Source organism: Crocodylus porosus, unplaced genomic scaffold (genome assembly GCF_001723895.1).
Source record: "Crocodylus porosus isolate Cpor-Errol unplaced genomic scaffold, CroPor_comp1, whole genome shotgun sequence".
Taxonomy (NCBI): Eukaryota; Metazoa; Chordata; order Crocodylia; family Crocodylidae; genus Crocodylus; species Crocodylus porosus.
Window position 1 is genome coordinate 7804769 of NW_017728940.1, and position 12837 is coordinate 7817605.

Consider the following 12837-nt stretch of genomic DNA (forward strand, 5'->3'; position numbering starts at 1 on the left):
GCTGACTTCCTGCCCTTTGGGCAGGGGGCTGGACTCGATGATCTCCCGAGGTCCCTTCCAGCCCTAATGTCTATGAAATCTATGAAAAGCTTTGTTAATAGCAAGGATTTTGCACGCTGATTCCATAGTAGACCGGTGAAGCAGCACGTGGTCTCCTGCTCTGTGAGCGTGACCGAACCATGAACCTAGATAGTACAATGTGGTAATACAGCAGAATGTAGTAAACGCCAAGTGTGTTAAATCACGACTCATCCCCAAATTCCTAGCTTGAAATAACCAAATCCTTAGCTCGAAATAACAATGTTTCTCCAGACTATATAAGCTGTACATTCTTAAGTTACAAGGAGTTCCTCGGCTCTAACAAGAGTTCTGACTTGCGCGGAGCCCTGGCGCAGGCTACCGCATCCCCAGAATCAAGACACTCCGGGGCCAAGAGAACCATGCGGGGTGGCAGCTGCCGCCTAAGGCAGATGTGAAGTGACCATCCTCTCTGCTCTGTTCTATCATCTGCCTCTGCGAGTATCCTTAAATAAAGATCTGCAAGAGTGAAAACTACCGTTGAATACGTCCTTTGTTCAGGCACAGAAAATCTTCTGAACCCAGTAGTTCATCCTAAGACAGTGGGGCATGTTGAGCTGAAAGTAAAGCACCTTTCCATTGCGTGTAAGCTTTCCTTTAGTATTCGAGGCATTTTAGAAGCCCCTTGTGCAGCCACATGGATTTCTTGCCATTCCTCTCATGCTTCCATTGGGTCAGAGTAACTTGCTGGGCTTTCAATACTGTGCTTTTTAGAAGCACTGGTATGTGCCAATGCTCCTGCTAGGACTTAAGTCTGAATGTTCCTGGTTAGAAGATCTTGTCCCTCCACTCAGGGTCACAATGATCACCATATGTAGGGTCAGGAAGGAATTTTACCCCATGGTCACCCTGGTACAGGCTGTCAGGTGTTTTGCCTTCCTATGCGGTTGGGGATGAGTGGTCCTTTCCTTGGAAGACCTGGCTGAATCCAGACATGTGTAGATGTTTGGTTCCCTAGGGACAACTAGCAGCAACGCATCTTGTATCCCCAGGGAATGCCTGTGCTACATGAGCTCTGGTGCACGACCAAGCTACCCCGAGTGGGGTACAGGTGGCTGAGGCCAACACTGGGTTGACCCTGACAGCCTTACCTGGGGGCCTCCTAGGACTGCAGCTGTGTTGCTCCTACTGTGTGGAGCCTGGCCAAGGGCGGAGTGCGGCTCTGGCTGGTTAGGCTCTGGTTTTGGGCAGTGCACACTGCTGCTATGTGCCCCACTCTGCTTTTTTTTCTATGGATCTTTTTGACCCCTGAATATCTAGGAGTCAAAAAACTCCTCCATGCTGCTTCCTTGCAGCGCAGAGAACAACTGAACATGTGGTATGTGGTGCCACAGAAATGTCTGCTGCACTGCATACCACACAGACATGCTCGTCTGGACACAACCCTTGAGTAAATTCTAACAATATTTGCAGCAACAGGACACTGGGTGCTGTGGTCCTCCCACTTTACCTCTGGCAGATTAAGCTGTTATTTCTTTTGGATGCATCAGGGTTAACTATGTAGTTTTGCTAATAGGTTAGACATGGTTTTGGATATGAATCTTCCTGCCTCAGGCAGGGGGGTTGGACTACATGACATCTGGAAGTCCCTTCCAGCTCTACTTTTCTACGGTTCTATAAACACCACTCTCTTGTTCATCTACAATTTCTAGGAAAATACTGTTTTTCAGAAAATATTGAAGGTATGCCACTTGGCTGTTCCACCTTGTCCATCTTTGCAGTTGGGTCATAATAAATCCCTTATAATTGTTAGTGTGGTATTTTGAGGCATCATGGTCTTAGAAGTAGTTCTTAAACTCTATTACTTGATTAACAATAGGCTTCACAGAGTTAGATATGTCATTTTCCAGAAGGTTCATGAAATCAGAGACACCACCATAGCATACAGAAAACTCATGGTCTTTTACTTTTTGGTTTTTCGGTTCTCACATTTCCCACCCCCGCATTTCAGTTGCACTGCCCCTGAAAGCTCACGCTACTTTAAATTTTGCTTCTTTGATGGCTTCTATAGGCAAGAGTTAGACAATATTTCAATGTCTTATTAATAATTGTTAGAGAAGTTTCTGGAATGTCTGAGAACGTTTGCTTGATGAAAGCAAAACGTTTCATCTTCAAGCTAACCTGAAGAAGAGCATACAGTGCCCAAAAGCTTGTTCAACATCTCTCCAACCTTGGAGATATCCAATAAAAGATATCACAAAATCCCTTGCTGCTTCTTCCATTTTCTTGACCATAAGGCCACAGCAACACCCAAACCCTACTGGCTTGTTGAAGGCCAGTTTTCACTACTATGCTTGTAAAAACAGACAGCAGACACACACTTTCTTTTTTTCTTCTTTTTTGACATTGCTCCACACATGACTTATTAAGAGTCTCTTGGAAGAAGCAGCTTTTTAAAATGCTTATCAGCCTCTCTTGGTGACCAAGGTATAGTGTGAGGTTCCTATGCAAGGGAGGCCGCAATGTGGTTGATTATAATGATAAATATTGCATTTTGCCTGGAGGAAAAAGTAATTTAAAATACTGATTATGCCAGTAAGATGTTTTTAGTAATTGAGACATTGCAACCTTGTAGAATTGCTATGAAGGTTTGTACCTACCTTGAAACAAATTCTACGTATATACTGTCAGCTGTGCAGGATTTAAGTGAATATTACAGATCAGTTGCATGCAATTATATATATATATATATATTTTTAAAGATAACAGGTCATAGTAAAGGATTGCTTTTGAAAAATATAATCCTGATAACTAATGCAATTACTTTTTATGACAAAAGGTTATTTGGGTTGCTTCTAGTGACTTTTGAAAGATACCTCTCTTTATTTGGTCTCCCAGTCTTACCCCCTTCCCTGGGAATCCCACACAAGAGAGAATAGAAAAAACTCATATAATCTAGCAGGAAACCATCTTGATGCAAAAATGAATTCTTACTAGAACCTGGGAAGAGGGACAGTCAAAGAGGGAACCAACTAAAGCTGTGTATCAGGATATAACACACAACCTTTATGGCAGAATGTTTTGGTGTGGGCAATCCTAGCATGCCTCATTTATAAGTGACAATTCCTATATATTTCAAACACTCCTCATTATTCCATCATGGAGAGTTATAGTGATTCAGCTCCTTTCCTTTTTTTGTGTCCTTGTGTGACAAGGTATTTAGCAGAATTTGCAGATTCGCTGGAATCTGACAGGACCATTCTATGACTGCTTTTGCTAAAGACTTGAATTTGCAACCTCTGGGCCGTCAACCGTGAGCCTTAGTGCCCACACCACCCCAGCCGTCATGACCAGGATAACAAATGACAGACTTAAATAACTTCATTTTTCCCTGCCACTCAACCAAAATTATGTGGAAGTAAGCCCTTAAATAAGTATACATTACTTATGCATTACTTTTCACTTTTATACATAAAAGAGTAACTCTGAGATATAATAATAATTAATTCTGGCAGGGGAGCAAGTGTAAACAATATAAGCTCACAGCTAATACAGTGATTTCATTTTTTTTGTTAAATGATATGAATAAATTTTTTTAAAATCAAAGTTGGCTATGAAAACAGACGTTAACTATATTTATAGGGATGATCCTGTCTCAGGCAGGGGGTTGGAGTACATGGAGGTCCCTTACAGCCCTACTTTTCTATGATTCTCTATTAGTTTCCCCTTTCCTCTGATGACAAATTTTATAAGCATATAAAAATGTTACTTTAGATTAGAACAATAGTAGGTCTAATTCTGCATTCTAATCTCTAACAGTGACTACTATGAGAAAGTCTTCCATGGTTACTTATGGAATAAACCTGCACTTACGGAGAGTTTCTTCCTAACCTTCCATCAGTTAGGAGTTGGCTTATGCCCTACTTCAAAAGCATTTATAAAAAATAAAATTCTCCCCACACCTAATGTTATAAATACAAATGCTTTCATAACCCGTATAATTAGAATTCCAAAAAGATGTGGATATCAATATCATCCTGTGATGCCAAATACATAGTCTGATACATGGGATATGCATTTGATAATATCTCCAATCCTAAAGAGAAGTAAGGGTTCTCTTTTACTAGACTGGGAAAGATGTTAAGACAAGCTTTCAAACACAAAGAGAGCTTGTATAACACTTTTCTCTGAGCTATCCAGTTGGTAAAGCTTGACTGAATTCCAAATACAAAATTGTCACTAGCTTATGTAAGGAAAAAATGTTTAACTAGTATGATGTTACACATGAACCTGATACAGGAATTAATATGCATCAAATTATGTGCAACACATTTATTAATTCCTGTATCAAATGAAAACATCTGTTTTCATTCTATTCCACATTACTATTTATCCTTCTGCAAACTTCTGTGAAATGCTATTATCAATAATTTATAAGATGACAGCATTTCAAATATATATCACTGAAAGATATCTCTTTACTGTAACTTATTTTTAATATTCAAGAAATTCAAATAATTATATAATATAATAACTATAGTAACCAATTTTTAATTTTCTGTAAATTCAAATAATTCAAACTGCATAAAGTGAAGGGTAACCACTGCGGAAGTGCCACCGTAAATAGTAATTTTTCATTTTTTTCATTTTTAAAAACAATTTGAAACTATCAGTTTTACTGTAGATCTTTGCTTTGTTTAAAAAAAATCTCATTTTAAAGATTTTAAAACAAAATATAAAAAAAGTTCAAAAATACCCGTACTTTATTATCAGCATTTTTATTATATTAAATAAGGCTAGTGGACAGCCTATATTACTAACAGCAAAACCAATTTCCATTCCCAGAACTATGCAATGAGACACATTACCTGTTATAGAATTGACCTGAGAAACTGAAACTGAAATAACAACTTCTTTTTCCACAATCATTTTTTTAAAAAAGTACTTACTGGTTGTTCTGGTAAGTCTTGTGCCTTTTCCATTGGTGTTAATATTTTTAATATACTTAAATGGTTAGAATGCGTGTCTTCGTCTGCAGTCTTCAAAGCCTGTTAAAAAAGGTGTTCACAGCTTTATGTAGTTTTTGGGGCGCTTATCATTTAGGTTATCAGAGAATATTCATATCCTTGGAGCTCAGGATTCATACATTTGCGTTGCTATCCACAAAGTAAGAAAACAAAACTCACATATGGAAGGCTTTTATAAAAACAAGGGATTTACCAGTAAGCCTCAAGATGTAAATAGATTTTTTTTTTTAGTGCGCACGTGGCACTTCTTGACAGCACTTCACTTACAGATATTTGCTATGGAAGACAGCGTATTAAACATTTTAACTGTACACGTGCACTGCAATTTGAAAAATGAGTAGTGATCAAGCCTGGGCTACTGCCAGTATATCAGTAAACAATGATTCAACTTAACCTGCTTTAATTTAGAACATTTACATAACTGTTACACACACATTAAACCAGGACAAGGATGAACTAGATGGTTGATTCCCGCCCCCCCACCCCCTTATTTTAAACAAGCAGTATTGGCTATTACCAAGTTTGTAAAACAAGTTTACTATTTAAACTATACATTTAAGAATAAATAGTATGACTTTGTATTTTAAAACAAAAAATTAGATAACAAACTCAAAATTGTTAGCACCAGACCCTATCTGAATTCTGTAACGCATTAACCATAGGAAAGTTAGTTAGAAAGAAGACTATTTTCAGAAATATTTTGCAGAATTCAGAGAGTCTGCCAAAAAAACTTCAATAAAAACAATCTCTCTAGGGGCTTTTCAACGCTAAAAAACAAACAAAAATACAACATAGTAGCAGTATATAGTATCAACTGAAAGTAAAATGTAAGAAGTTAAAATCATAATGGTCAAATTCTGAATATGAATCAGTTTATTTCTCTTCTAGCATGCATGCTGTTATCACTGACATTAGACAGGCTACACTAAAAACAATATACATTGCATGAGCTGCTTTAAAGACACTTCTCTCAGCACATACCCTCTAACGTTTATAACTTCTTGAGCTTCCCAAAACATAATAAAAATTGGATACATTCAAACAGATACATGGTCATTTTACTGCTACAGAACCACAAAAAACCCTGAAACTACACAGAATAATTTGGGGATGCATAAATATAACAATTATATTGGTAATTTATCTACTGAGTTAGAAACTTTTTCTGGCCTCACTGAAATCTGTGAAAAATTTCAGTGGCAATGGAAATACAATACATCCTTTAATTCAGTATCAAATCAGGCTGCTTATTCTTTCTCTCTCTGCTTCGATATATATATTCTGCCTTTGGTATATAAACACCTTCCATACTATGAAATTATCCAAAGAAAAAGTCTGAGTTGTGGCATTACTCCAAACAGCTGCCGTCTACCGCTCTCCCTCAGACTTGTGCCTGCATTCATAGTTCTTATAATTATTCTGTCCTTCACTCATGATGATAGCTGAAAAACCTTGTATTCAAAATGAGCTTTTGAGATGCATTCATAATTTATACTAAATGAAAAAAATACAATTGGTTGTGTATCTGCATCAGTGGGAAGCACTGTAGGGTCAGTAAAATAAACAATTATTTGGCGCAAGTCAATTTTTTTAAAGCTTCTTGGTGACTAAGGAATCTAATTTCCATTTTCAAAAGTAATTAAGGCTTAAAGTTCCTAAATTATTTTGACTTACAATGAAGCAAAGCCTTCTAAATAATTTAAGCGCACACACAAATTCACCTGAGGTATACTGCACACAGTGCAACAGATAAGTCATGAACAATAGCTTGAGCTTGTGTTTTTGTCAGCTTATATCTACACTCCACCTTAATTCAATACAATTCACCTTGGCTGGGATGATCTAGCTGGGGATGGTCCTGCTTTGAGCAGGAGGTTGGACTAGATGACCTCCTGAGGTCCCTTCCAACCCTAATTTTCTATGATTAAATGTTAAAGGGAGGTAGTTAGCCATGGTAGTCTAAGACTAATTCATTCAGAGAGAATAAACTGTCACGCAAAACAAGTTCCTGAAGATGCCACACTGCCCTGCCTCCTGCTTAAGCCTGAAAAGTGAATTTCCTTTCTTATGTATTTATATATCTATATATGTTTGCAACTTACTCATTCAATTTTAAAAAACAAAGACTGGAAGGAAAAAAATGGAAATTGAAAAGATTATGAATGGGACTGTATGCCATGGTTGCTTGTGATGGTACTAATGACTCAGCCCGTCCCCTGAAGTCCTATATTCCTCTGATTTCTTAAGCAGTTTCAGAACTACAGTGTAAATTCTTGGAAAATTTCAAAGCTGAAATCTTCAGGGAAGGTTTTGAATCTAAGGCTACATTAGAAAGTAAAGCAGTAAACCTGTTCTGGTTTGAGTTTTCACCTAAACACCTTTTTATTTACTGGCTTCCATGGAAAGGAAGAGTAAAAACAAGGTGCATACATGGAAAAGGGCAAATTTGTTCTCATGAATACTGAAATTAGGATTAAGGAACACCTAGTTTATGAACAGGACTAAAACCTAATCAGAAAACTCTTGTTTCAGCCAGATGGGACATCTTGTTATCAACAAATGCAGATTTCACACTCCACCCTGCAAAACTCAAAATAAAGAAACTTCTTCAGGTAGCAAATGAAAAACTTGAGTCACAGCTGTCACACATTCATTTCCTTTGGGAAATATAAGCTATGGCTGCAGTAAACACTCACGCATACAGAGGACATGCTATCAAGAAACTATGCAAATCGCTGGAGTTATAGGAAAGGAAGAGAGAATGCAATCAGAAGAAAAGAGCATGTACCCGACAGTGAAAGGGATAACTGTAGTACAGCTGTATAGTGGATTACGAGTTCTCTAAGCAACACAGGTTTATAGTTTAGGATGTCTCTTTAACATTTTATTTAATCTTTGCTAGGACAGAAGATGGATGAAGGGTGATACATTATTTAGCAAATGCCCATCTTTGTTGGCTAAAAAGAATGGAGAAAAATAATTTACATCTTTTTGGCTGCAAAACAAATCAAAATCAGTATTTGAAACTATGACAAAATGTAAAACTAGAACTTTTGGGTTCAGAAGTGATACCTTTTATTAGGTCAACTAAGAAATCACAAAAAAAACAACTCTCTTTCTGCAAGCTATGGAAGATTCAACTTCACTTCAATAATTTTTTCAAATAATTTCCAATAGAAAAAAAATTAGGAAACAGTACAAGCATAACTTAAAAGATAGGAAAACTTCCAGCACCCCCAATTAGAAACTGTTATGCTGTTTAAACCATAGCCTTGTATCTTCAAAAACTTCTACTCCCTGCATAAGCTTCTATTGAATAGTTTGGCCCATTACACTACATGATCTACATAGGAAATTGGAGAGTAGTCCAACATCCAACCAACGCAGGATTGTTTCTTACAGTATATTCCCAAACTCATCATTCAGAGACCATGAAAATAGGACATGGCAAATACCTAAAGCCATTTTTTGTATTTGGGTTCTGTATTTTATTTCCTTTAGACCGTTTATAACATTAAAAAACCACAGGGAATGGAGGCAAAACAAGAACACTGGATTATTATGACATATGACGTTGATATCAAATCCTCTGACCTAATTTTACTGTTCTGACATATTTTCATAGAGCAAATGTATGCTAACATAATGGTAAAAGCATGAATGCGCCCACAAAGCAAAAAGCAAAGCCAAACCTTGCACTCTCCCCAACTAAAAACCCAAAGAACCATTATCACAATGTTAAATACAATTATTTAATATTAAGAAATGCGCCTGCATTTTTCATGAGTTGGTGCGCAATGCATTAAGATACCAGTTCCCCCTCCCTCCCCCCAGGTAAAATATTTACAGCTGAATCTAAAAACTACATATGCATCTTGCTCTCAAATTTTCATTTTACAATAATCTATTCTTTTAATGGATTCTATACAAACAACATCAATTTCATTATAATACATTCAATCTGTAGCACGCCAAAGGAAGACCAAAAGAACCCCAAAAAATTACAATATATATGGAGCCCTCTAGAACAGTATATCTATGTCCAGTAATGATACAACAGTCTTGGCAAATGATACATAAAGCAAACACTGCAAAGGCTTCTACTCCCCTTTAATATATGCAGTAGACTCCAGGTATACATGGACGTTAAAAGCTGTTATGATTTAAAAACATATTATCAAATCATTTTTTTACTACAGGCAGATGAGTATCCATATTTATCAAGTGGGAGAGGGTCCAATGGGCAAAATAAAGGATCACGACAAAATATCAAGATAAGATGTTACAAACAAGGAAACCAGTAAAACTTGACCTATAAAAGACTATCTTCTCAGGCTGCTTCTTAGCAAACACCATGTCTTCCATCACAATATAACAATGAATACAAAAAAAGTACAATAAATCTCTTTGACAAATGTATATATCCTGTTTTATAATGATAATGCTGACCACAGGAAAACCTGTTGCGAGGCTGTGCTATTCAAGCCTCACTAAGTACCTGTGCTGTCCTCACCCAACACCACCTGTCAAATCTGACACTTGTTGTCAACAGCAAATTTAAGTTAATTATAATACCATTAAGGAAAAAACTATTCAAAATGTTTTCAATTCACCTTCAGCTAAAAGGATGGAATAAATTATCCTAAGCCACAAAACTTAATGTTACACTAGCATATTTTAAAACTATCAGTTGCTCAATCCAACACTTTTTGCTGCAAAGTAAGAAGTCTGAATAAGAGTTGTTTGCTTCTGTGCCAAGGAACTAGGAATACACCCCTAACTGGTTAAACAGATGGATTCCAGAATATCAGTAACTAGACTGACTCAAAGAACTGATGCCAAGACAGGGTTTCCAGTTTTTCCCCAGCCTCCACCTGTCAACCACTCATACTGGATCCAGTAAAATCATATAAAAGAGGCAAACAGAAATTAATTTTTTCTGCATCTGCACTGTAAGTTAGCTTACCAATCTAAATTTAAGGCCAAGATTTTGTAAACTCTCAGTTCCCATGAATTGGACCTTTTCTGCTCCTCCATGTCAGAATGCAAGTAGACTTACGTGCTAAATGCACACATATACATACATATGAAGCCTCCTTTTTGATCCAAGGATGTATTTCATTAAGTCTTGGCCCTTACTTAAAAGTCCAGTTCAGATAGGAAGATTAAGGAATCTAGTGCTTTATTAACCTGCTGACAGAGTTTTTCCATTTTTCATTAAACTTGCTGCAAATCTTACTCAAAACAGTATTTTACCAGGAAATGAAACAAGTTGTCCCCTTGGCTTAATGATGTTTTTCCTGAAATCAGGCAATGAGGGATCTTAGTCTAGAGTGACCTTAGAGATCTTTTTTCATTTTGTTTACAAAATGCAGGGATCAGGATTATATAAAATGAATTGAGACTATCAGTCTAGGTAACCCTGTAGTTTACCTAAAAACCTGTCACCACTAGGAACCAATAAACAGTCTTTAAATTACATTTCTGGAGTGGGGGCAGGAAGTGAGGAAGAATTAGAAAAACACAACCTGTCCCGCAACAGTTGCTCCCCCCCGAATGGGACTTTTCCTCGTTATTAAAACTTCAAAGTTGTGGATTCTGTTTTACTTGCTGTAGTTTTCCTACATACAAATTTAGTTCTATTTTAAAATTATACAACATTTTGAGGACTCCAAAACACTGAACAGCCCAACTTCTTGAGGTAACTTCATATGATTAAAATGTTCCTAATTGCTTCAGGAATATCCCTTAAAAATATCTCAATTTTAACGAAAGCCTTTATTCTATCAGGTAAAAAAACCCCCACAGAAACAAGTTAGTCTATTTAGCTGGACTGTATACAGACAGGATACCCAAAATTCAGCTCAGATGGGTGACATATTTTTAAGAAGAAACCCTTGTGTGGGTCCATTTCTCAAAGAAGTGATAAAATGGCAGACTTGGGTATTAAACATAGAAAATAAGTAACTGGAAATAAGGACCATTTAAAATGATTATGAAGGCAAAGTAAAACCAATGAAGAGACATGGAGATCTTTGTAGCATTCCTGGTAATGGCAAACATAGTCTTATATTTAAATAGGTCATTAAAAGGGGGGGAAAATCTATTTAGCATGTGTATAATACACAGACATGTTTTAATTAATTTCCTTTCCATGCTATATGATTAACCAAAGAGCAATATATTAATATGAAAGCAGTCTTATTAACAGTGCTAGTTTTTCCTGCCTTAACTACACACTGAAAACAAAAGGTCCTTCTTCTGAAATCATGCGCTTGTGAGACCACATAGAGCCTATAGCTTTTTCACAAGTTGCTATTTACCATTCTTTCTATTCAAGCTCCTATGTCTTAAAACTTAAGGATATAAAAAAAATCCTTAAATTTCTGGCCCAGAAATGTAATGGGAGTAGGAGAGAATGAAAATTGCCTTTTAGCAGCCCAAGACAATCACTAATCACCAAAATATAAAGCAGTTAGGTTGCCTAACAAAGTCTGAGGACATTAAGATGATAGCATAATATCCCTCATTAAAAATAAATCAATAACAGCCCTCTTTTTAAAAAGTACTTCGATATCGAAGAGAAACATTAACTAAAGGAAAAATTGGAATAGCCAGCTGGAAAGTAAATGTAACAATTATAATATCCTGGTACAAACTGAAAAACTGTAACATTTTCTTGTTACTCAAATTGCCATGTTTTCTAAAAGAAAACATCAAGATCAGGAGAGAGATAGCCTGTCCAAGATTGCAGATTTGAACTCTTACAGGAACTAAGCACCAACACAAGTTTCATCACCTTTTGCTCCAAGTGAAATTCATACTTCTGTGACCTTGCATTCTTGACCTAAAGATATAGGAGCATACAATGTGTGGGTGTGTTACTGAAAAAAGATTTCAAAACAATGCATTCTACTTTACATATTTTTCTTCTTAGAAAGAGGGTGAGAGAACATCTGATAGATGGTAGGTACAGTGCTTTTCATTTATAAATTCCTAGCACTACTGGAAGGTGCTCAGTCACTGCAGTGATAAGTATGTACTTATTCTTCTGTGGTACTAAAATAGTTGACAGAAAACCAAGTCACAAAACAAAGATGACTTCACAACTATTATTTCTGAAGTGGTGTAACTGTTTAAGTTAGTACAGGGAAAACCTTGAATCTGTCCTTTCTTCCAAGGTAGAGTTATTTTACAACATTTCTGGGCACCACTCAAGAATAAACCTCTTAAATTTGTTTAATTAAAAATGCTATTAAAACATTTATACGCATGCCCTTTTCCAGTATTAATTCCTAAAGGTCATGGTGATCCACCCTTCAGCTGAAGATAACCCTTTTGAATCAGTTAATACCCAAACATTTTGTGTTTAAATTAGATGTGGTATCACACACCTCAATAATGAAAACAGTAGCCATCTAGGCTCTGTCTGTCATTTAAATATTGGGAGGGGAGTGGTAAGAAAATCAGCTTGGATCTCCTGCACACCCATTTCTCAAAAGTGCATTCATCTTAATCTCAAAAGTACAAAAACATGTCGTTAGCCATATCCCTGAAAGGAAAATGGTCAAGCACACTGAAGCCCAAACTGAAAACTCTGTAGAGTAAAAACCAGACTTTGGATTGTAAATATTATTCAATTCAACATAAGGCGTCGAGTGGGTAAGGTAACCAGTAGGGTGAACGTGCTGGACTTTAGGAAAGCTGATTTCAGCAAACTCAGGCGATTAGTGAAGGATGCACTGCAGAGTAGTAGTTTTGAAATGATGGGAGCCCAAGAAGGGTGGCTGTG

The 12837-nt window shown here is 36.7% G+C and overlaps 1 protein-coding gene across 5 annotated transcripts in view; it reads right to left on the reverse strand.

Moving 5' to 3' along the window:
- EYA3 (EYA transcriptional coactivator and phosphatase 3) overlaps positions 1–12837 on the reverse strand; it is a 119892-nt gene that overhangs the window by 71939 nt on the left and 35116 nt on the right. For all 5 annotated transcript variants that reach the window (XM_019548050.1, XM_019548052.1, XM_019548048.1 and 2 more), the window contains exon 2: positions 4968–5066. In XM_019548050.1, coding sequence (XP_019403595.1) covers positions 4968–5000 — 33 coding nt within the window. In that variant the 5' untranslated portion in view covers positions 5001–5066. The remainder of the gene's footprint in view (positions 1–4967; positions 5067–12837) is intronic.